This window comes from Apodemus sylvaticus, chromosome 19 (genome assembly GCF_947179515.1).
Source record: "Apodemus sylvaticus chromosome 19, mApoSyl1.1, whole genome shotgun sequence".
In the NCBI taxonomy this organism is placed as follows: domain Eukaryota; kingdom Metazoa; phylum Chordata; class Mammalia; order Rodentia; family Muridae; genus Apodemus; species Apodemus sylvaticus.
The window spans coordinates 22,655,731-22,682,334 of NC_067490.1; the positions used below are offsets into that span (position 1 = coordinate 22,655,731).

At 38.4% G+C, this 26,604-nt stretch overlaps 1 protein-coding gene across 1 annotated transcript in view; it reads right to left on the reverse strand.

Moving 5' to 3' along the window:
• Ctnna3 (catenin alpha 3) overlaps positions 1 to 26,604 on the reverse strand; it is a 1,484,299-nt gene that overhangs the window by 111,827 nt on the left and 1,345,868 nt on the right. The window contains exon 14 of the mRNA XM_052164514.1: positions 7,637 to 7,818. Coding sequence (XP_052020474.1) covers positions 7,637 to 7,818 — 182 coding nt within the window. The remainder of the gene's footprint in view (positions 1 to 7,636; positions 7,819 to 26,604) is intronic.

Here is a 26,604-nt window from a genome sequence, read left to right on the forward strand (position 1 = left end):
GGGACAAAATTCAGTCTCAGTCTGTCTGCTGGGGCTGGAGACAGGCCGAGGCCTGCTGGCCAGTGCCCAGCTAGTGATAGCATAGGATGTTTTTTAATATTTCGCGCTATAAGATAGTTTATAAAACCTATGTTAACTAAGGACCATTCCAGCTTCAGTACCCCAGGCATAGGTAAGACGTTTGATATGCAAATTGAGATTTCATTTTGTATATTGAAAATATAGACTTATTCCTTCTATCCGCATTCTTCACATGTTTAATTTTATGTGTGCTGTGGTTATCTTTGCCATGATGTCATTTCAACCTGTTTTTCTCTCATATTTTACTTCATTAGCATTACCTCACAGATATTTTCTCAAATGCCTACAATTTATCTCATAGAAGTTATTTGGCTTTTTAAATGTGATTTTTAAATGTTTTTCTTTGACTAGTTTCCTCTTGGAATAGTTTATATGTGATCAATTAAGTCTTTTTTGTTCTTTTGTTTTGTTTGGTTTTTAATCTATTGGCTGCTATGCCCCAAATTTTTATCAACTCATTGTATCATTCACCCGTTACTGCTCTCAGGCTCTGGCCTCTTTGATTCAACTTTCTAAAATATGTTTATTAAATATACTCCCTCATATATTATCATCAGTGGAAAGATGCAGGTAGATGGTATTCTAAATTTTGAATCTTTTAAAATTATTGCACATCAGTTTTTTTATTATATATATTTTTACTAGATACATTCTTTATTTGCATTTCAAATGTTGTCCCCTTCCCTGCTTTCCACTCCCCCAAACCCCCTAACCCATCTCCCCTCCCCCTACTCACCAACCCATCTACTCCCGCTTTCCTGTCCTGGCATTCCCCTATAATGTTGCATCTAGCCTTCTCAGGAACAAGAACCTCTCCTCCCTTTGATGTCCAACAAGGCCATCCTCTGCTGCATATGCATCTAGAGCCTTGGGTCTCTCCATGTGTACTCTTTGGTTGGAGGTTTAACCCCTGGGATCTCTGGAGGTACTGGGTGGTTCATAATGTTGTTCCTCCTATGGTGCTGCAAACCCCTTCAGCTCCTGGGGTCCTTTCTCTAGCTTCTCTACTGGGGACTCTGTGCTCAGTTCAATTGTTGGCTGAGAGTGTCCCCCTCTGTATTTGTCATGCATTAGCAGAGCCTCCCAGGTGACAGCTATATCAGGCTCCTGTCAGCAAGCAGTTGTTGGCATCCACAATAGTGTTTGGATTTGGTAACTGTATATGAGATGGATCCCCAGGTGGGGCAGTCTCTGGATGGTCTTTCCCTCAGACTCTCATCCACACTTTGTATCTCCTCCTGTGAGTATTTTGTTCCCCCTTCTAAGAAGGTCACATCAGTTTTATTTTCAATTTTGGATTTGCTTCATAGAGAAATGGGATATCTTATGAACTGTTTGGATTCTTACCTGCAATACCATCTTGCATTCTCCTGGCAACTGGGGAGTAGGGATCTTCCTCTTCCTAGGTAAGGCGTTGAAGCCAGGAGCATTCTCTTCCCTCAATAGAACGAACTTCTAGTTTTCTAGCGACTGACATTCTAGGTGGCCATGAGGATAAGTTTGGTATGTGTTATATTTGTCTGCCATTTCTTTGGGATTAGTCGTATTTCGCCAGTATGGGTATATCTCTGGTTACCTGTCCCCATATTTCCTGCACCCTCAAAAGTCAAAATCGACTGGAGTCCTTAATTTCAAGCCCCTGGATTTTATGTCTCTAATCATCAATGTACCAAATCACTGTGACCCAGAACTGTGTTCAGCATTGCAGCAACTCTTCTTGCTTGGACCCTGTCACCTTCTGTTGTCAGTTCATCAATACATTCTCCTTGGAGTATTTTCATCTTTCTCTAGACATATGCTAATGTCAAAGGACAGGCAGCAGCTTTACTGAAATCTAACATATAATATGTTTGTGATAGATTGAATGAGAGTGGCCCCTATGGGCTAGTAGATTTGTATGTCTGGTCAACAGGAAGTAACACGATTTGAAAGGATTGGGAGATGTGGCCTTACTAGAGGAAGTGTGCCCCCCAGGGGTAGGATTTGAGATTTTAAGAGCCCATACAGAGCCCAGAGTCCTTTGCTTCCTACTGCCTGCAGATCCAGATGTAGAACCCTCAGCTCTTTGACTTAGCTCCTTTACCTGTAAGCCCCATGTCTGCCTGCTTTTTTTTTTTTTTTTTTTTTTTTTGTCTTTTTATTTTTTGAGACAGGGTTTCTCTGTATAGCCCTGGCTGTCCTGGAACTCACTCTGTAGACCAGACTGGCCTCAAACTCAGAAATCTGCCTGCCTCTGCCTCTGCCTCTGCCTCTGCCTCTGCCTCTGCCTCTGCCTCTGCCTCTGCCTCTCTGCCTCTCTGCCTCTCTGCCTCTCTGCCTCTGCCTCTGCCTCTGCCTCTGCCTCTGCCTCTGCCTCTGCCTCTCTGCCTCTGCCTCTGCCTCTGCCTCTGCCTCTGCCTCTGCCTCTGCCTCTGCCTCTGCCTCTGCCTCTGCCTCTGCCTCTGCCTCTGCCTCTGCCTCTGCCTCTGCCTCTGCCTCTGCCTCTCAGAGTTCTGGGATAAACCTCTGAAACTGTAAGCAAACCCCAGTTACAAGGTCATGGTGTGTCTTCGTAGCAATAGAACAGTAACCAAGACCAGATTCTACTATGTCATTTTAAATGTACTCTTGTTTGTGAATCTTACAAGAGTGAAATTCTAGGCATCAGAAAAATTTAATTTGTATGATGAGGAGATAATTCCCTCTTAACTTTGGGAAAGTCTGTGTGAAAGAATGGAAATGCAGTTGCCTCTGTTTGGTTTCAGGCCAGGACAAGGGACTGAAGTACATAGTTTACATATAGAAATAGACCTGGTCTCCAGCTCCTCCCAGGATCTATCAGTCCCTATGCCAGACCTTTATCTTCTGAGCCCAGAGACTGGGGTGCCCTTCCCCAGAGTCTCTGCCTCTCTGTCTGTCTGTCTGTCTGTCTGTCTGTCTGTCTGTCTGTCTGTCTCTCTCTCTCTCTCTCTCTCTCTCTCTCTCTCTGCATGAACCTTTCTACTCTCTCTCTTCCCCTCTTCCTCCCTTCTTTCTCCTCATGGTGACACCTCTGGCCTCAATCCTTAGGGCCAGTGAACTCATCCTAAAAGTAGCTTCCCCCAATAAGCCTGCTTTTTTTTTTTCAAATTCGATATATTCTTTATTTACATTTCAAATGATTTCTCCTTTTCTGGATCCCCCCCCCTCCCCAAAAGTCCCATAAGCCCTCTTCCATCCATCCCCTTGTTCCCCAATCCACCCCTTCCCACTTCCCTGTCCTGGTATTCCCATACACTGCTGCACTGAGCCTTTCCAGGGGCCACTACTTCTAGGGCATCATTTGATATGTGAATTGTGTCTTGGGTATTGCAAGCTTCTAGGCTTCTAGGTACACTTATCAGTAAGTACATACCATAAGTATTCTTTTGTAACTGTGTTACCTCACTTAGGATGATATTCTCCAGTTCCATCCATTTGTCTAAGAATTTCATGAATTTATTGTTTTTAATAGCTGAATAGTATTCCATTGTGTAAATATACCACATTTTCGGTATCCATTCCTCTGTTGAGGGACATCTGGGTTCTTTCCAGCTTCTGGATATTATATGTCCCTTCCCCCACAGCATTGAGCTGGGCTCTTCAGCCCATCTCACCAACCTGAGACATTCCTGGCTGCCACCCCCAGCCTTCTGCTTGTGTTATCCCTGGCCTTTGTTCTTCTGAGAACCATACAGCTGCTTTCTCCTGGAAATCAAGGCTGCCTCAGGGCAGTCTCACCTGGAAACATCCTGGGAGGTGTGAGACATGAAGTCCTTTAACCCCAGCAGGCGACCCACTGAGAAGAGGAGCCAATGATTTCTCAGATATCTCCTTGAGACTGGGGGGAAGGGTTTGCCCAAACTGTTAAAAAGGTCTGACCAACATTAAAGTTCAGGCCTTGATCAGTGAAACATTGTCTTGGCCCTTCTTTCTTTTTGCCCCTTCCCCATCCATCCCTCAGCTTCTGTTCCAGCAACCCAGTTCGTAATAGCTGCAGGCAGCTAAGGAATACAACAATTATAAATAGGGCTACTATGAGCATGTAGTGGAGCATGTATTACATATAATCTAATTTGGTTTGGATTGGCTCATTTCACCAGTAGAGAAATAACCTATCAAACTGCTTGTTTGCTTAGGGAACAATCCAAGTTAAATAAGAAACTGTTTTTCAAAAAATGATTACATATTTGGCATACACAGAGTCAACAACTTTTAAAAGATTCTATATGATGAAATCATTCATGATGAGACTGTAAAATATATTAATGTTTAATACTACAGACTAGGCTTGATTCCTATATAGAGCCATCTACCTGTCTATATTGCATAAATGTGAATATTTATTAACTGGGGGAAATGGAGGAAAAGGGAGAAAGGGAAGATATGTAAGGCAAGAGACAGACAGATGGCGAGATACTGAGACAAAAAGACTGTTAGAATTTCTGCCTGCAGACAGCAGAGCATAGACCAAAACTCAATTGTCCTATGTATGAAAAGGAAAGAGAGGGTATTATCAAGCAACAAGCTCTGACTAGAAAAAAAAGTCGAGAGTTTTAAATGGGAAAATAGAAACTGATAACCAAAAGACATTCATAAAGAAATGCTATGTATTATATGAATTTAATTTTCATCCTCTCTTGTGAAATTTGGAGTGGCATCCTCACTCTCTTTTAGCTTTGAGAAGTGCATTTTCTTTCAGTAGAATATAAGATCGGACCAAATTCTGCTTTAGAGGATAATTGTCATACTAAGCAAAACAAAGCATCAACAGGACCAGCACAGCCACGGGGTATTGTTTCATAAAATGTAGGTCAGAGTACTTTGCTGTATCATTGAATAGTTTACATTCCAGTAAAATCCTTTTAAAAAATTGACTTGATGTCTGTTGTACTTTTCCTAGTTCAGAAAGTCCTCCAATTTATACAAACATGGCATTCTGAAGAGGACTATATGGTTCCTGTCATGCAGAGTATGTTCACTGTCCCTTGATAAGAGAAGAGAGTCATTGTCTTTAGCTGGGTACCCACTACTGAACCCACCAAGCCCCAAAAGCTCACTCTAATACCAAAGAGAAAAAGACATGACTGTGAGGGAAAGACTTTTGGGAAAGAGGGGAACAGACAGATGAGATGCATATGAAGGGGGAACATGGTCAGCATGTACTCTGTGTGTGTCTAAGATTGTCCAGGTGCAAATTAAATATTAAACAAAAACAGGAATCAACAAATAATACTGGTTGAATTAATTTTTAAAGAGTCCTATTTTAAATTCTTCTTTGCAAATACTTTACCTGAAGTGAACTAGAGATACAGATACAGGGTACATAGTTAAGAAAACACACCAAGGTTACCAGCGCACAGAACATTCCAAATTAAGGCATCTACTAAAGTTTGCTTTTCCCAACATATTTTCTATGTTGGCTTAAAACAACAACAACAACAACAACAACAACAACAACAACAACAACAACATTTCGAACAAGTGTACACTATCTTGCTTACTTTTCCATTAAATATCTTCAAGTACTTAGTAGTAGGGTCCTAACAAAGCCGTGATTTATCTGAGCATGTCTTTTCTCATTTAGATGAAAAGTATCACAGAATAGCAGTCCTTGTTACACATGTTTATCTTTTCATTTTAATTTTGCTTAGAACCTTCCACCGAAACAGCATTTTTAGGTCATTCGATTTATTACTTCCTGTGTTTAACGTTTGAAAACTCTTTCTCACTCTTAAGCCTGAAAGGCAATGGGTGTTACCAGTTAAGATTTAAAATCACATTTACGCATTGTACCATCATAACAGTTTTTTCACCTATACGGCATCATGATAACAATAATTTCCTACATGTAACTTGTCCTGCCCAGGGAAATTTTCTGTTCTGTGACTTCTGTAGCTATATGAAGTCTGAGTTGTGTTTCAGGTTTGTGTTTTTGAACAACTGGTAAGAGAGGCATTCCACATCTTGCTGCTCTTTGGTTAATTATATGAAGACATTTGCAACCTGTTTTCCACATTCTGTTTCCCTTAATGACCTCCTTTCCCCTAAAGGGTGGGTGTAGACAGCTAGGCAACTGCGAAATATGTTCTCATAAAGATTTTGTGCTTATTGAAGGCTCGCCCACACAGTACAATCCCATGCCAGGAAAAGTGTTCTGATACCAGGGTCTGGTTCTCCTCACCATCAGGATCCAGTTTCCACATGCATGTGACTCATGGTCCACTTTTCAACCCATTCTCAATAGCAAGGCAAGTTTTTTGCCTAGGAAGACCCAAATCCTAGATAGCAAGCTGTTCTCATTAGTTGCACATAGCAGCACTCTCAGGAGTCCATTTACTGTAATATTTCAGTAAGTCGGTTCGAGCTCATGAAGGGCTAAAGGACTTTCCATAGATGCATACTCAGAGCAACACAGGCATCAGAACCTTCATCAGAGTGCTCCCAGAATAGGACAGTGTCACCGAGAAGACTTCCTCACTGAGGACACATGCTTAATGCTATCCCATGCTAAGGTATCTTGGGCAAGTGAATCCGGGTCATTGACCTTAACCTCAGTAAATTATTCCTGTTTACATCTGACCATCACACCAAACTTCTACAGTTGCCTTTATCTCCTTATTTTATTGAGTCTGGGCTTCTGCTTCTTGCCCTCACTCAGGACCTTTTTTTCTCTGTGGGTAGCCTTACAAAGTCAGGTCTTTGCAAACTTCTTGGCATCCTACTGGAATATTTATCATACAGCTTCATCCCACCACCACCATGACCTGGGGCTAGTTAATAATGGTGACAGGTACAGTCAGTTAGGACCAGAAAATAGAGGAAACAAGGCTCTGAGACTTGGTTTCAGAAATACAAAAGATCAGGGACCAGTGTCAGTATTTTACTCCCTGGGGAATTCTCATTTTTAGGTAACCATCCTGCAGCCACTGGACATGAGCCCCAATGTTGCAGGCAGGAATAAGGGAGCTTTGAAGTCCCTTCAGTTGACAGGATACATGTACAGGCTCCCATAGCCATGGTGACTACCAGAGAACAAGCCAGTCAGACTGTGCTACCACAGAGTTTCACAATTATTTTAGAATATTTATGTTGCTTCTCCATAGACAATGCATACTTCCTTCATACCCATTAATATTCACTGGGGTTTCAAAGACACTGATTTGCAATCTCAGGAATGCCAGGGGCCACAAATCCCCATGAGGGAGCAATAGGTATCAATCACTCAATAGGTATCAATCAAACACACCCTAGTTGTCCATTTCTGTTGACAGTTAGAGACATGTTAGATTGATACAATGTAATCTCTGCTACAGAGTATCTAGCTGTGAGAGTATGATACAATGTAATCTAAGAGTAGGAAGGTCAGAAAGCACGAGGTAATAGCTGTATAAGAAATTGTGCTATTTTTACAACAATTCTGGAATTGTACATTTGTAACCTCCCAATTCTATATTTGTACTTCCCCTTGCCACTCAGAGAAACAGACATTTCGGCGGTATGACAATCACGTGACCGCCATCCATGGCTTATCACACCATCTCTCCCAGGCACTGACCTGGTGAAGTCGGTCATCTCCATCATGATCATGCACATCTTCTTGGCGAGAACGATGATGTCGTTGCTCGTGTCGTCCCATATCTCAATCTCGGCATCCAGTTTGCTCTTCACCTTCTTGAAGTCAGCAACTTGCTCGGCAATCTTTTCCTTTTCTGCCTCAGGCAGTTGAGTCATCTTGGCCTACAATGTAATAATTTGATTTTAAAACCATTCTCCTACAGAGCAGCTCTTTAGGAAGAAGTTGTCACGACTGGACTTTATACAAACATTTTACTTAAAAAATCACGGTACCTAGAGCTTAAGTTGTCTAGTCAAAACTTTCCTGTTTGGCTCAGATGGGAAAAGTTACACAATTTTAAGCATTTGTTTGCAAATGCTTACAATTACATTTAAAATTGTGAAGGTAGAATTTGGTGTCTGATGTTTGAATTCTCCTTTATAAAATGGCCTACTACTTTACAAATTCCTAATGTACCAAAATTTAAATTAATTAAAATTGAATCTGAGGTATCACATTTGTTAAAAATGCATATACTTCATATACTTTTAATTATATTAATAGAATACTTGAAAAGATGTAGTTAAAACTCACTTGAAATAGTATTGGCTACTTATCTATCATCTACTTAAACATTTATGTATACATATTATATATGTACATATTGTTCCTTAAATAAACACCATATATAGATTCATAAACAATTACAGCATATAATAATTATAAAATACATAGGTGGTATGTATAATTTGTACATGCCGTGTCTTCAGATCCATATTAGCATACACAGTATTCACATGGAAGAATTGAGAGTGAAGGGAAGGATTTATGAAGGACAACCTCCCTCATTAGCATACCAGGTCTAGAGGTCTCAAGCAGCAAACATTATCTGCTTCGGCATGATAGGCCTCTGTGAATATGTTACATTCATAATGGCATGCAAATTGCAGCTTCCCATTGCATCTGAAATGAAGCTTTGGTAAGAAACCATGTAAACTCTGACACCACCAAATTCTCAACCTCAGTGCCTGGAAACTATCAGCTTTGTGAATTAGAAAAAAAAATCTAGGGGTAAAAATGATTAGATACTTTGAAGTCCATAAAACTTTATGACGCTCTTTGCAGTTACATTGTGAAGCAAGTTAGGTCTGGGTCTACTCCCAGCAATACACACACGCACGTATGCTCACACACACATATACATAGTCATACACACATAGTTAAATCCAAATACACTGACAGCCCAGATAGACACACAAACACACTCATATACAACTACACACACACACACATGTAAGCACACATAGAAATATAACATGTACACTAAAGAGATACAATAGACATAAACATATCACATATATATTTATACACATATTAACACATACTAGAATCTCAAGATATTTTCTAGTAGCATGTGAAAAGAGGGGGTCTTGAAAAGGACAAAACATGCATGTTGAAGTTTCTCATTAGATTATTTATATAGAACATGATATCTATAATTATTTCTGGTTTCTAGTGAATGGACATCTATAGATAGGAAAGAAAGAAAACTTTGTGATTCTCTGAATATTAGGTTCAAAACAGTAAACACATTAGTTAGTGAATCAATGCTATATAATAACAAAAGCTTAGCTGTGTTAAAGAAAAAAAAATAAGGCTGGATTAATCTCAGCATTCAAGAGGCAGGGGTGGAGGCGGAGGCGGAGGTGGAGGTGGAGGCAGGCAGATCTCTGGTGGTTTAAGCCCAGCCTGGAGTACATAAAGAGTTCTAGACCATGCAGGGCTACATCTCAAGAGACCACATCTTTTAAAATAATTGAAATAATGTTAAGTAGAAAATATAAACAAAAGTATAAATCAGAGAATCAATACATATTGTATGTCATTTATTATTAGAATCTCACCATGGTGTCAACGAAGCACTCCGGACTGGGATACCTTGCCTGTTTTCCAGTGTAGCAAAGACAACCAACAACAAGGCTTTCCGATGTGAAATTTCTCTTAGATTCCTTAGCATGAACATGTCATGTATTAAATGCTCTAAACTGACATATAATTCTTATTCAAAGACAACCTATCGACATATATTAATATTTCTAGCACACTGTCATTTCTCATTTCATTTTCTTTGAAGACTAAGATGAAACTTCCTGAAGCTAGAATTTAAATTTTTTATTTTATTTTAAAGTGTGTGTGTGTGTGTGTGTGTGTGTGTGTGTGTGTGTGAGAGAGAGAGAGAGAGAGAGAGAGAGAGAGAGAGAGAGAGAGAGAGAGAATTAGTTTATGAGCACATGAGTGCCAACGGCTGGGAGCACCAGAGGTGAACGTCCCATTGGACCTGGGGTAACAGACAGTTAGAAACTAAACTTGGGTTCTTCTCAGGAACAGTTCCTGCTCTTAATCACTGAACCATCTCTCCAGCCCAAAGGCTACATTTTTAATTAGTGAGCTATACAACTTCTCTTTCTTAGCAACCGAAAATATTTTTTTTTCGTTCTTCCTCTCTTAGGAAATGTGTCCTATGCAGAGTTTAATAGCAGAGCAGCCTTTATTCCCCCTGGCATATGGCAAGGCACATAAATGAAGACACAACTCACTACTTCTGGAATCAAAAGTATTATGTGAGTGTGTTAAGTAAATTGTAGGCTATCAACCCATTAAACAAGCTTGGAAATAGAAATAGGTTCTTGAAGATTTGGTCATTATTTTTCTCCACTCATAAAAAATGTTTATACATACAAGTACTAATTACTGTACTTGAATGTTCAACAGAGGCATCTTTGTACATTCTATATCTGACAGGTAATGAATGTGTGTTTCTGGCTGTGCTGGGTTTTAAAAGTTATTATTATTATATCATTATCATCATCTTGTTCTTTCTTCAACATCATCATCATCATCATCATCATTAGGCCATTTGACACAAGCTAGAGTCACTTGGGAAGAGGGATTTTCAATTGAGAAAATTCCTCCATCACAGTGTATGCAAATCTGTGAGATGTTTTCTTGATAAATGATTAATGTAGGAGGATCTAGTGCCCTGTGAGCACTACAAACCCTGAGCAGGTGTTCCTGTTTTGAATAAGAACGCAGACTACACAGTCTATAAAGAGCAAGTCAGTACTGCAGAACTCCTTCATGGTCTCTGCTTCAGTATCTGCCTCTAGGTTCTAGCCTTGCCTGAGTTTGTGTCCTGAAGTTCTTCTCTGATAGCCTGTTACCAGCAAGCATACGATGAAATAAGCCCTTTCCTTCCCAGGTGGCTTTTAGCCATCATGTGTTTTCTCATAGCAACACTAAGACACTGATGAAGATTACAGTCTGTAATGCTAAAGTCTACAGCAGAATATTATGGAAATCCATTCACTAAGGACATAATAAAGGAAAATGTTAATGGTTAATGTGGTGGTGTGGTCTAGGGTATTCCAAGTCCTATTCCTAGGAATGACACTGATATTCTCTAAGAGCCCCAGAAAGTCCTTCATCCTGTTGCATAAATTTCCACAGGATTGAAATGACAATAATGACAAGTCCCATCCTCATCTTGAGGGATCCAATGTCCATTGGATCATTGGACAACACAATAATGGAAAACTGACACAAAGAGGAAAGTCATCAGCCATATTCGACACACTCTCAGCTCACGTGGCAAGTTACAATCAAAGGGTTTTCAGCTCTGCCAAGGGGATAGTCAGAAGTTGAGCAAGAGTTTGTCAAACTGAAAATTGTAGAAGATTCAAGTCTTACTTTGCACAGGACAGCAACAGTAACGAAACATTAAATTACACCCTAACACCTTCACTGAAGGGTTTAAGTGGATCTATGAATAATTTATTAAATGCTATCAATCAATTTCAATCACTGGGAGACTTGAAAGATAAAACCCAAGAGATGACTAGATGTTGAGGATTCCAAATAAAAATGGCTTTTTTGAGTTACTTTGTACAGGGTATGGAAAGAGACAAGAATGAGGCTTAAGACAAATACGATTAAGTAGAAACTCTGACATCTATAGCCAGGTATCTACATGTCTAGGCTCAATATCTATAAAACAAAATGCTGATATAATAGCTCTGTGAGATTCCTGCCATGTGAATCTGCATTGTGTATTTATTGATTTAGAAACTTAAAAACAATGACAATGAAAATAGCTGCAGTGACTCATGCCAAACTCTCTAGGTGCCATTTATTAATTTGATATCTTCATGAAAGCCCTATGAGGTAAGTACTAGGATTATCTCAATTTATACATGGGGGAAATAAGTATCTCCAGGAGACTAAACAGTTTGGTAAAGAGTCTTGCATCAGGAAACGTTTGAACCAGGATTCAAACCATAAAGTGTAGCCAGGAATTCTTGCTCTATCCATGTCAGTGAACATGACCAATATTATTGAAAATGCACCAAAACACCCACACTGTCTTTGCAGATATTCTCTAGCACACCGGTATTTATCAAAATCAATTTTCCCTCTCCAGGGTATTCATCTTCCTTCCTAAACTGTGTTGAGTCTCCACTATTCTAGAACCATCTAGTCACAGAATAAAGAAAAGCAAATGTAGTCAAACAGAAGTATAGTTTTGACTGATGTTCCTCCGAGTAAGTTTTTCACCCTAGTTAGAAAACTCATGATAAGCAACTCTTGATTGCCTTTATTATTCTGTTCTGCTTAGGAAAAATCCTGTCCATGTCAACCTGTCACATGTTATTGTGTGTCCATCTTATTCCATATATCCTATATTCTACTTTCTAGTATTAATTTCCTCTTTTTGTTTGAATGCTTAATTCAACTGTACAATTCATTCTGTAAAAAAAAAAAAAAAAAAAAAAAAAGGATAGAATAAAAAAAAAAAAGAAAGTGAAAAAAACTCTCATCTTCCCAGTCTGACCTGGCCTTGGTAGAGACTGCAGGACATGTTTGCTGCCCCAAGAACAGAGCCAGAAGGGCATGGGCCTCCATGATTGTGGATGGCTCCTGTGGGCATAAGGTTTGTTTATATTATAATGTACATATTTTCATGTCCCCCCTTTAAGGACTGTTCTCTCTGCCAAGGTTAATGAGTCCATCATAATGAGAGAAAGCACAGGTTTAAGAGTCAAGAGCCCAATGCCTCAGCAAAATGGTAGAGCCAGAAGGCTATGGAAAAGAACACTGAAAACGTGAGGTCAAAATATGTATTCTCTCAACTATATAACATGATGCATGTTATTATAAGGATGCTATATGAATTGTATAAGGAGCTTCCCAGATCTAAAGGAACAGAGGCAGCTGCACTATGAGCCAGATTGTCAGGAAGATACTAAGGAAGGAGTTAAAGAGATTTAGGTTTAGTACATGGAGATAAGAATGGATCAATTCGCATTCTTCTGCATGCTGACCTCCAGTTAAACCAGCACCATTTGTTAAAAAGGCTATCTTTTTCCCACTGGATGTTTTCAGCTCCTTTGTCTAAGATCAAGTGACAATAGGTGTGTGGATTCATTTCTGGGTCTTCAATTCTATTCCACTGGTCCACTTGTCTGTTACTGTGCCTATACCATGCAGTTTTTTAACACTATTGCTGTGTAGTATTGCTTGAAGTCAGGGATACTGATTCCCTCAGAATTTCTTTTGTTGTTGAGAATAGTTTTAGCTATCCTGGGTTTTTTGTTATTCCAGATGAATTTGAGAATTGCTTTTTCTAACTATGTGAAGAACTGAGTTGGGATTTTGATGGGGATTGCATTGAACCTGTAGATTGCTTTTGGCAAGATGGCCATTTTAACTATATTAATCCTGCCGATCCACGAGCATGGCAGATTTTTCCATTTTCTGAGGTCTTCTTCGATTTCCTTCTTCAAAGACCTGAAGTTCTTGTCATATACATCTTTCACTTGTTTGGTTAGAGTCACACCAAGATACTTTATATTGTTTGTGGATATTGTGAAGGCTGTCATTTCCCTAACTTCTTTCTCAACCTGCTTATCCTTTGAGTATAGGAAGGTAACTGATTTGCTTGAGTTGATTTATAACCAGCCACTTTGCTGAAGTTGTTTATCAGCTCTATGAGTTCTCTGGTAGAGGTTTTCAGGTCACTTAAGTAGACTATCATGTCATCTGCAAATATTGATAATTTGACTTCTTCCTTTCCAATTTGTATCCCCTTGACCTCCTTATGTTGTCTAATTGCTCTAGCTAGAACTTCAAAGTACTATATTGAAAAGATATGGAGAGAGAGGAGAGCCTTGTCTAGTCTCTGATTTTAGTGAGATTGCTTCAAGTTTCTCTCCGTTTAGTTTGATGTTGGCTATCAGTTTTGTGTATATTGCTTTAATGATGTTTAGGTATGGGCCTTGAATTCCTGTTGTTTCCAAGACTTTTAGCATGAAAGGATGCTGAATTTTGTCAAATGCTTTTTCAGCATCTAATGAGATGATCATATGGTTTTTTTTTTTCAGGACCTCCACATAAAACCAGACACACTGACACTAATAGAAAAGAAACTGGGGAAGACCCTTGAGGACATGGGCACAGGGGAAAAGTTCCTGAACAGAACACCAATAACTTATGCTCTAAGATCGAGAATTGACAAATGGGACCTCATAACATTACAAAGTTTCTGTAAGGCAAAGGGCACTGTTAAAAGGACAAAACGGCAACCAACAAATTGGAAAGGATATTCACCAACCCTACATCTGATAGAGGACTAGTATCCAATATATACAAAGAACTCAAGAAGTTAGACCCCAGGGAATCAAATAACCCTATTAAAAATGGGGTACTAAGTGAGGTAACCTGGACTCAAAAGGTGAATCATGGTATGCACTCACTAATAAGTGGATATTAACCTAGAAAACTGGAATACCCAAAAGATAATCCACACATCAAATGAGGTACAAGAAGAACGGAGGAGTGGCCCCTTGTTCTGAAAAGACTCAGTGAAGCAGTATAGAGCAAAATCAGAACAGGGAAGTGGGAAGGGTTGGGTGGGAAAACAGGGGGAGGGAAGGGGACTGATGGGACTTTCGGGGAGTGGGGGTCCAGAAAAGGGGAAATCATCTGAAATGTAAATAAATATATCAATAAAAAAATACAAAAAGAAAAAAAATGGGGTACAGATCTAAACAAAGAATTTTCACCTGAAGAAATTCGGATGGCCGAGAGGCACCTTAAGAAGTGCTCAACATCATTAGTCATTAGGGAAATGCAAATCAAAACAACCCTGAGATTTCACCTGACACCAGTCAGAATGGCTAAGGTCAAAAACTCAAGAGACAGCAGGTGTTGGCGAGGATGTGGAGAAAGATGAACACTCCTTCACTGCTGGTGGGGCTGTAAGATGGTACAACCACTTTGGAAATCAGTCTGGCGGTTCCTCAGAAAACTGGAGGACCCTGCTCTACCTCTCCTGGGCATATACCCAAAGGATTCCCCTGCATGCAATAAAGACACATGCTCCATTATGTTCATAGCAGCCTTATTTATAATAGCCAGAAGCTGGAAAGAACCCAGATGTCCCTCAAAGGAGGAATGGATACAGAAAATGTGGTATATTTACACAATGGAATACTACTCAGCAATTAGTAACAATGAATTCACAAAATTTTTAGACAAATGGTTTGATCTGGAAAATATCATCCTAAGTGAGGTAACCCAATCACAAAAGAATACACATGGAATGCAATCTCTCATAAGTGGATATTAATTAATCCCGAAGCTCTGAATACCCAAGGCACGAATCGCATAACAAGTGACTCCCATGAAGAAGTATGGAGAGGGTCCTGATCCCGGAAAGAATTGATCTAGTGTTGGAGGGGAATATAAGGACAGAGAAAAAGGAGGGAGTTGATCGGAGAATGGGTGGAGAGAAGATTTTTGGGACATATGGGGAGGAGGGATCTGGGAAAGGGGAAATCATTTGGAATATAAACAAAGAATATAGAAAATAAAAATATTAAAAAAAGAGAGGTTTAGGAAGTGGTGATTGAAGGGTAGGACCCCACCCAGCTAAGTATTTTGTTTGCTTATGCTTACAAAGGCAAGCAGATTCCTGAGTTCAAGTTCAGCCTGGGAGAGAGGGAGTTTAGGTTCAGGGCCAGGCATGGTATTGCCACCCAGGTATCTTATTGTCCACGCTAGCATCTCCTGTCTCTAAGAATGAAGCTTGGACCTACAATTTGACTTTGGGTCATTCTTTTCACCTTGCCCAGACACTCCTTTCTAAGAACCCATGTCCAAGCCAAGGTTGTTCCTTGGCACCCATCTCTGTCTCTGTACAAAATAAATAACTAAGGTTCTTCACTGTTTATTTAGTAACATTGTAAAGCATAAAGATATTTAAACCATGAATGTACCATTGAAGCTATTTTTAATTATTTAATGTTTTGCTGTTTTAATATAATTACTTTTCCCTTCCTTTCTCCCTTCAAACCTTTGCATATATCCTTCTGTGCTCTCTATCAAATTCATGCCCATGTTTTCATAAATTGCTGTAGCATATATGTATTTAATATATATCTGAATATATATTAATTATATATAATTATATAATTATATAATATATAATATATCACATATAAATTATATGTAATTATATGAATTATATCATATAGCTACATATAATTATACATGATATATAAGATTATATGATATAATTATAACTATATAATATAATTAATATTTAAAATATAATCAATAATTAGTTCTTAAAATATATTAATTAAGGATTATATATATTAATATGTTAATTATTACAGTAATATTTCAATGTATATTAATACATACATCCAAGATATATATATCCTGCTCAGTATACATAATGTTACTTTTACGTGTGTTTCAGCATTGTGCCTGTGATAGGAGATAACCAGTTGTTATGTTCTTTCATGGGGCAACTATTTCTTTGGAATTATTTTTCTCAATTCAAGAAAAATCTCTGTACCTATCACCAGAATCAATTAAAACATATCACTGATATAGTATAATCCTTTACATATCTTTATGGAATGATCTCCTAGATTATAATGAGTTTCTGGATTTCTGAACCCATAGATAAATAACTAGGGATTTATAATCCATGAAGTCTGTTATTTGCTGTTGCATGCTCAGAACTCGTATCTGACCTAGAACTTAATTGATGCACATGTTTATGTTCTGCTAGTTGACCTACACAGAATATACACCAGTGTGTAGATAGGGCACTGTGTAAAGAATGGCATTGCACTGTGTAAACAGTATGGTGTTCCACTGTGTAAACTGTGTGGTAAGCCTCTCAGTTAGCTGACTGCATTCCACTGTGTTAATAAACAGACACTCACTAATAAGTGGATATTAACCTAGAAAACTGGAATACCCAAAACATAATCCACACATCAAATGAGGTACAAGAAGAAAGGAGGAGTGGTCCCTGGTTCTGGAAAGACTCAGTGAAACAGTATTCAGCAAAACCAGAACGGGGAAGTGGGAAGGGGTGGGTGGGAGGGCAGGGGAAGAGAAGGGGGCTTGCGGGACTTTCGGGGAGTGGGGGGGCTAGAAGAGGGGAAATCATTTGAAATGTAAATAAATTATATCGAATAATAAAAAAAAAGAGAAAAAAAAAATAAACAGACACTCCACTGTGTAAACAGGATGGTACTCCATGATCTAAAACTGAATGGTGCTCCATAGTATAAACTGGATGGTACATCACTGTGTAGACAGGACTGGGCTCCACTGTGTAAACAGACAACATTTGTTTTGTGTTTCTCAATAAATCTTTTTTGAAGATGTTCCAGTTTGTCTTTTATAGGTATTGAGTATCATTGGTTCCTTTTTTAGCTACACACATGCTTGTAGTTCTTTTGTATCTATAGATGCAAAACTTGGGTGAGGGATCACAGGAGGAATTAGTAATCTTTTTGTTATTTATTCTTTCTTATTTTCACACTTTGTACCCCCTAGCTGAGTAATTCTATTTGTCGCATAAAATTATTGTGAGGTATATCCATTTATTATTTTTTAATCTTTTTATCATTGTTAGGCTAATCATATCTCTAGGCCTAATTCAAACAGTACACAGTACTTCCTTTACTTTCAGGTCTATGTAGAATTTAGACGACTATACCAATTCTTGCAGAAATTCATGGTGTTCTTTGTTGTAGTCTAATCATTTGGAAACATAAAAATACAACTTCCTAGAGCAAAGTCTTTGAAAAGAGGATGACCTTTAAAAATGGCCACAATCTATTTTTTTATTGTTTCAATTTTTATATACTTCCTGAGGATATAAGTTTTCTGAAAATAGGACCATAATTTATGATAAATAACATATGTTTGGGGATAAATAATAGGAATGTGCACAACCTAGCTTATTACTGGAGAATAACCCCTAATCCTAGTGACTTGAGAGGTCAAGAAAGGAGGATCACAAGTGTAGCCAGTCCTGGGCTATAGAGGAAGTTCAAAGCCAGGCTACCTCACTTAGGTTGCATGTAAGACCCTGTATTTAAATAAAAGCAAATACATATAACATTTGGATGATAGAGGAATAGCTCAGTGGTAGTTCATCCCAACTACATGAGACACTGATTTCAATTTCTAATAGTGAAAACTACAATCTAATAATTAAAGAAGAGTATGTCTATGATTTCACAGTATTGATCTTGTGCTTTCTTTGGGGCTTACACTATACTCTAATGTCAACCCTATAAATCCAGCAGGATTTCAACCTTGCTTCTCTGATATTCTTTCCCTGTCTACTTTGATAGTCTAGTTATCATTAAGCTCATTATTTCTGTGTAAACTATTGATCTGCTGAATGATTTTGTTTCTTCTTCAGGAAGGTAAGAAAAAAATGGTTGGAAGATAGCTTATCAGTTCGTGTGATTATTGTACAATCAGAAAGACTCGAATTCAGATCACAGCACCACATATCAATCCAGATGTTTCCAAACTGCTTATTCCTCTGCCTCCAAAGCATCCTATGACCACCTGTGGCATTCTGGTTTATACATAAATGTGCACATATCCCAAAATAAACACAAAATTAAACAAATGGTTAGTAAACACATGAATCATTTAAAAATGCAAAATAAGAAAAATGGCATAATAGGAAAAATGCAGATAATTTCATATAGATCTTCACCCCAACTTTAAATGTTGACAGGCATGCATCAGACAGCCAGGAACTTAACCATTCTAATCTTCAGTACATTGAGCATAAATAAACTCATATATGAATTTTATTTGGATGAAAGGTAGGTATGCAAATAAAGACAATAGAACTAGAAATATGAAGGTCTTTGGTAAGTAGTGCTTTCCATTATTATATATAAAATATTTACCTATCTTAAAATACTTAAAAATATCCTCGGGGGAAAAGGGGTTCACTCTTCACTTGTTCCACCTCACAGAGCCAAAGCGCAGATCAAAGTAGAAGTAGGCAAGTGAATCCCATAACCACCCAGACTGCAGAAGTACTAAGTTCTCATTCACTCTCCTCAAGGCACGCTCACATGTTTCATATATAGGACAGCTGAGTACCTGTGTCTTAGGGAAGACAAATGGTCTTAAAATATCACTCAGAATAGGTGAATATGTGATATCTAACTTCACAAATGACCAATTCTCTTTTCACTACTTTTTGTTTTCCTTAACTATAAACCTTTTTATGGACACTTACTTCCTAGGGACATCACACGACTTTATAGTCTCCTCTCTATGAAACTCAGAATTAGAATTCTATTAATATAAGTATAGAATATAACCAATAATGGTATGAAATATTATATCCACATATTACAACCATGGAAATTATATCCATAAAGATCAAGTGTAAATCTCCCTCCACTTAATACAATGGCTTCTCAGGTACTCGAGTTTTGTTTTGTTTTTGGGTTTTTTTTTTTACATAGAAATGTTATGTGAAGACAGTTTGTATTTATGTTTCAGGAAAATATAAAATCTATAAAACATATTTGGGCTACAAATGGGAAGATTGAACACAAACTGGATTGGAACAGTGGGCTTCCCACCCATGAGCAAGTTTCTCCAAACAATGACACTGAAACTGAATTATATTTGAATCAATGCTTAGGCCAAAAGCTTGAGCCTGTTTCCTGACTAGCTCATGACTCAGTTACCCATTTGTTTTATTCTATAAATGCCATATGGCTTACAACCTCTCCCCAGAGTTCATGCGAACATCATCGTCAGGGTTCTGGGCCACACATGACCATCTTCACGTTCTGGGAAGAAATCTCCCACACCTCTGACTCTCTCTGAAATACTCTCCTGATAATGGGATTTCTACCTCCCCATTCCCTACCTAGGCTCATAGGCCAATAGCGTTTTGTTGACATTTGAAGCATCTACATATTGCACAAAAAATTCCCTCTACACTGGATTTCACAGATTTAGGAGGTGATTATTAAGTTTATTTAATATGAGGATTTCCATTATATTTGGACCTGACTATGCTAAGGTATGAACTACTACAATGTTTCAAATTACTTTGAAGTGTTTCAGAATAAAAGTTCAAACTATCTTTATACCCTAAAGAGTGAAGCTATCTTAAGTCATCTTCCAAAATCAATTATCATGATAGGAAGAATATATACTGACAAATTAAATAAGTATTATTAAAATGTATACTATATTGCAATGCAGTACAGTCTTGGTGAATTTAGTTGGCATTAGACGATGACTAAAGGCTTGGCTAGCTCCACTGGGAAAATGGGAATACTGTATTTTATTTCCTAACCAAGTGAGGTCCAGACAGTCTCAGAACTGCAACTAGACTATAAAGTTGTTCTTACGTTATCTATATCTTTCTCACTTTATCTCTTACTTATTTCTTGACTCTATTTCTTATCTCTTTTAATATCAGGCATACACTACTACTATCTGAGGCACTCGGTTACAGCTTTGGCAATTGCTGCCTATTAGACAATTCTTCATGACACCTCTCTTGTCTTGCTCTATGTTAGACTGGATTCACCACTAGAAAACTAAGAGGAGGATGTGCAATCTGTTTCCCACAAAGGGACTTTCATTGCATGAAAACAATCACCACATGCTAATAACCCTGTCTTTTCCTTCACTTTTTATGTTTTTAAGAGTCATTAATTTCCAGGCACTTCTTCAAAAGTATCTTATCCCCATGATCAACATCAGGAACCCTTTGGAGTTACCACATATATCTCCCTCCTCTCTAAGTTGGCTTTCAACTGCTGGATGATTACTGGCTAGCCAAGAATACAATGTTTACTCTGCCAAGAGCCTAAACTATCCTAGAAGTTTTATAACTTCTGTATACATTATTTACCTTTATTTAATACTCAATTTAAGTTTACATAAAAGCTATAACTATGCCATATCTAAATCCCTGCACATTTAATTCTTTAAACACTAGCGGCTGCCAAGACTTAAAACTAATTTAAATGAAATTGTATTGTGTTTCCTTAAATCATTATTGTGGGATGTTGATAGGCTCTTGTGCTATGCAAACAGACAGTATATAAATGTTTGAGCAATTCAATAAATAAATATTGGAAAGAACATACGTTCTAGAAACCCACTCATTATGGAATCTGAATCAAACCTTCTTCTCTTTCACTCCACACATTAAGTTTAATTTCCTGAATTTCACGTCCCAGTTTACAGTAAATTGGTTGGAAGCAGACAGGAGGCATGCTAGTCTGAGCACAAGGACAAAACAATGAAAGAGGAGATAGAAGTCTCAGACACAGGAGATCTTTCAGTTTATACATGAGCTATCCTGCTTCTATCAGCACACTTTCACCCATTTCTCAATTACAGCATAGTAAAGTATTTGATCAGAATTGTGACTATGAATTACCTTCCATACACTTGCCCAGCATTTAGTGATGTCTACTGCACAAAGTTCTGCTGCCTTGCATGTTGGCAAAGAACTCAAAATAATTCTGTGCTGTGCAGGAAATACACAATGTATATATTTAGTATTTCAAACAATTCAAGTAAGGGCATGTAGAATAGAATTTTGAAACAAATTCTGCTGAACCTTTTATTCATTTAAGTCATGAAAAACTATATAAGTAGAATCCAACTAAAATAGGCATGAAAAAATAAAGGTAGACTTAAGCTGGTCCAGTCCCTTGCAGGCTGCAGCACTCGAGAGAGTGAGCCCTGAGTCCCAACAGGGCAGTGTGGAGCTGCCTTCTGGTGGCCCAAGTAAGGGAGGTGAGCCTGCCCCAAGGGTATGAGAACCTCAGAACTCATCCTGCCCCCTGCAGGCGGCATTGGGCAAATGAGCTAGGACAGTGCTAGAGAGTTTACTCTGGTAGTGCAGATAACAGGAAAGCCAGCAGGCTGACCAACTCAGCTACCACCCAGGCCCAGATCCAGGGCTTTGAGTTGGCACACCCAAAATCTCTATTATCCATTCGGCAAAATTTATTCAATTATTTAGGGGCAAGATAGAGTAACAGGATGAGAATGAAAATACATTTTTTTCTTTTTTAATTTATTTGATATATTTTTTATTTACATTTCAAATGATTTCCCCTTTTGCTGGCTCCCCACTCCCTGAAAGTCCCACAAGCTCTCTTCCCTCCCCCATATTCCCCCATCCACCCCTTCCCCCTTCCCTATTCTGGTATTCCCCTATACTGCTGCACAGAGTCTTTCCAGAACCAGGGGCCACTCCTCCGTTCCTCTTGGACATCAATTAATATGAGGATTATGTCTTGGGTATTCCACATTTCTAGGCTAATATCCACTTATCAGTGAGTGCATACCATGATTTTCACCTCTCTCATTTTCTTCCAGCTGTGGAATTTTACCCTGAGTTGTAGAATCTAGAAAATAAAGTGTAGCTTCTACACGTACAACAAACCAATGTAAATTGCAAGCTTCAGAATTTCGTGTAAAAGAAATTAGAGTGCCCAGAGAGATAGGTTGGCAGTTAAGAGTTCTTGCTGCTCACAGAGGACAGGAGTTCAGTTCCTAGCACCCTACTCCATGTTGTAGTTCAAAACCTTTTGCACCTCTTAGCTTCAAGTGGTCCAATACTCTCTTCTTGCTGCCATAGTCACCTGAACATGTACACAGACACACACATGCACACATACACACAATTTATTTTTTAAAACAACATTTAGAGAACAGGTGCTCATGATTGTATGCCAAGGTTTTGAACTCTTCTGGTGAGACAAAACAACAGTGGCGAGGATATTGTGCTGTAGGAGAACTCAGGGTGAATAATACAAACATTTTCCCCAGGTTTAGTCAAGGAATATTTCCCTTGCAGTGAACAGAGATAAATGCAGACCCATGTTTGCCCAATGCTGTATACAGGTGACTGTACAATTTAGCTGAGCTAAGTAAGGCATCGACACTAGTCCTCTAAAAACCCAGACACAATATGGAAAGGAGGGTGCCTTACACATTCCTGTTCTGCAAGTAAGGAGATTAGCTACTGATATTTAAGGATAGGGAGTTCAATGTCACTATCTTTAGCTGTGTAATCTTTGCTGAGGACATGAAACTCTAATGGCCATTTCCAAAGCCATGGTCACAAAGATGGCCCTGGTGGATGGAACTCAAATGAGTAATAAAACAAAATAAAGAGATATGAATGTGTGAGGGAGATTTATGAGAAGTCTGGTGAACTGGGTGAAAGAGAGAGGGAAGAGGAGACAGAGTTGAGAGTATTCATGAGGCATAGGAATATGCATGAAATCATCTAAGAAAATTATTTATTCAAAATTAAACATTGGGTGAGCACTGTCAGATAAAATGCCCATGAATATAAATTTAAGATTAAATTATAAGCAACTATTTAATTTTAGACTTATTTATTTAATATGAGTATACTGTCACTGTCCCAGGTATCAGATCCCCTTATGGATGGTGGTGATATATAGAGATAGGTCCCTCCTGCAAGCCTTTGTGTTAGTACTCCTGGGAGACTAGTTCTCTCCAGGAGAAATTTGGTACAGGGTCAGTTCTGAGGTGTAGACAGAAACATGAAGGATCCTGTCACTGGCTGTTCCTTGATTCCTGTGGACTGATGACTCTGGGAAGGTCCCTCTTGGGACAGAAATTTGAGCAGAAGTGTTGCTCTCACCTATGCTCACAGGTGTGCTGGTACTTCTGGGAGACCAGCTTTTGGGTATGGAGCACTGTGGCACAGGATCTGCTCCTGGTGCAGATGGAATCCTGTGTTAACCTGAAGGATCCTGTCCCAGGCCTCTCCTTATTTTCTGTGTCCTGAGGGTTCCAGACGGGTCCCTCTGAGCAGGAGTGGTGGTCTTCCTTGCGCTTACAGGCTCGCCAGCCCTCCTGGGAGACCTTCTCTCTCCCTGTAGTATTTGGGTATGGAGTGGCACAGTAACTACTGCAGGTGCAGAGAGAAGCAGCTAGTCAGTGCTCTCTACTACTGAGTCATCTCTCCAGCCAATTATTTTAGAGTGAGACACTATATAAAGAATTATAATAGTAGAAATGCAAAAGAAACCTTCAAGCAAATAATGACTATGTTAGGTAAGATTTAGCCTCAGAATGTCTCAAAATACCATCAATATCAAAAGTATTTAAAAGGATTACCAAACAAGAATGAGATATTAATTTTGAGAGATGAATTTTATATTTTTATTTGAGATTATTAACAAAATGATTATTTCTATGAATCAGGAGTAGACATGATAATGAGGAATCAGACAAAGAACCAATGTGTCACAACTTGGAAGGCAGCAAGTAGAACCTGGGGGACTGGTATTTGTGGAAGTAACTCTACTATAGATCATTCATTCATATGGTTAAAATATGCTTCAAAGATATCCAGGAAATATTCACACTTGTTTGCATATTGAGTTAATGGAACATTTTGAATATTATTTGCATTTATAGCATGGAATTATGTTCTACAGCTTCTTCTATGATATTTTGCTTTAATGTTTGAGGATAAATGAAAGGGGGCATGGGAGTGTCTAGACTGCTATATGGTTTTTGTGCTATCTTCACAGTTCCAACACTTCTTATAGAACATAAGCTTAAGTGCTAGGTTAAAAAGTTCATTTTTATACTTATGCTGATCAATAAATGCTCATGCTATCAGTAATTGTCCAAACAAATATCACGAGGCTGGATATAATCTAAAATGTACTTCTTTCTGTATTACATGCTAGTGAAAGGACTTGTCTCTTGTGGAATGTGGTTAATACAGTTTCATTATTTACAATCCTGTGAAGCCATTCTAGATGCAAATAATCTGTTCTCCATACTTCCTTAATTCCACATGGGCAGATCCAACCAATCATGACTCAAAAATATTTCAAAATGATTAAATTTCCATTGAAGGGCACAGACTTTGTTTCTCTTTCTATTACTACCTGAACACTACAGAAAATTGACTCCAGTTATTTTTGTGTATTATTTGTTATTATTTAGAGACAAATTAAAATGTATAGAGGATACATGGGGCTATCATGTAACCAGGATGCTATTTTAGATAGCAGATACAAACTTCTGAAATTTTCTTTATCCACAATGTTCTTGAAATCTGTCTCACACATAAATGGAAAATTAACCGTATCTACATCAAAATCTGGCATGAAATTCAAACTCTTAACACACCCCTTTGTGGATGTGGAACACAATAAAACACTGGGTTAGTAAAAATACCTACAGCAACAACACCAGTCTTACTCTAAATGTGTCCATATGGCTAGAGCGCATGAGAAAATTAAATAAACAAAGCATAAGTCTTCCTGTCTCCTGGATGTGAATTTGGAGAAGCAGACATCTGGATCAAAAAGGCACTTAGCAGAAGACAAGAGTTCGTCAAGTAAAATCCCATTTGGGCATGGAAATGAGATCCTTCACTGAAGAGGCAGCATCTGACATGAGAGTTTTTAACTCAGATTGAGATGGGATGCAGATAAAGCTGTGTCTAGAGCTGTGCACAGAGGGAAAATAAAACTAAGTCTTTGATTAGTTAGGCTCTCAGGAGTGAGACTCCAGGCTACTGGGAGCAAGATTTCAGGATGATGTACATTGCTTCCAAAGCACTCTGTGTGCAAGTACTATACTAACAAAATCTATGATGATTGGGAACATTTTCAAAGTAAGACAAGAGAGAATGAATCTTGCCTAAAGGTGCTCAAGCAGGGGACTTCACAAGGCTGTGAACAAATTTTTGTTGTTGTTTAGATAGTAGAATACACAATACACTTGCAAATCATTCTGTTTTTACAAAGTATGTAAAACAGGTAGGTATAAAAAAAAAAGCCTTACTAGTCAACAACACCCCCACTATATAACCTTTCATTCAGTTAGCAGTCTCTTGGGATGTATTTGTCACACATCACTGCTAAATGCTTCTTAATGTCATCTATTGGATAGAGATTCTGCTCAATAGCCCATGTAATATATAGCCTAGCATTGCAGCAGCTATGTTCACAAGGTGACAGGTAAGAAGACTTTCCTCACATAGATTCTTTGTGCAAAGAAAACTGACTTGGATCAGGCTGACCTCAGGACCACTCCAGATTGTTCAGACCAATCTCTATTGATGAGCTTGTCTGGTTCTTAATGTTGTTCTCACTTTCAACCGTTCTCCACATACTGATAAGAAACAGAACTACAATGAGTAATTCTAAATTCCATCACACAAAGTCAGACTGAGAAGAAGGCCACTTAATCTATTCAGAAATTCTATTATTTTTTCATCAAGGAAAATGGCTTTGTAATTTGTATCTAAACTTCAAGATGTTGGATTAATTATCTAGTGATCTTTTTAGTTTTTTTTTAATTTTTTAATTCAATATAATTTATTTACATTTCAAATGATTTCCCCTTTTCTAGCCCCCCACTCCCCGAAAGTCCCGTAAGCCCCCTTCTCTTCCCCTGTCCTCCCACCCACCCCTTCCCACTTCCCCGTTCTGGTTTTGCCAAATACTGCTTCACTGAGTCTTTCCAGAACCAGGGGCCACTCCTCCTTTCTTCTTGTACCTCATTTGATGTGTGGA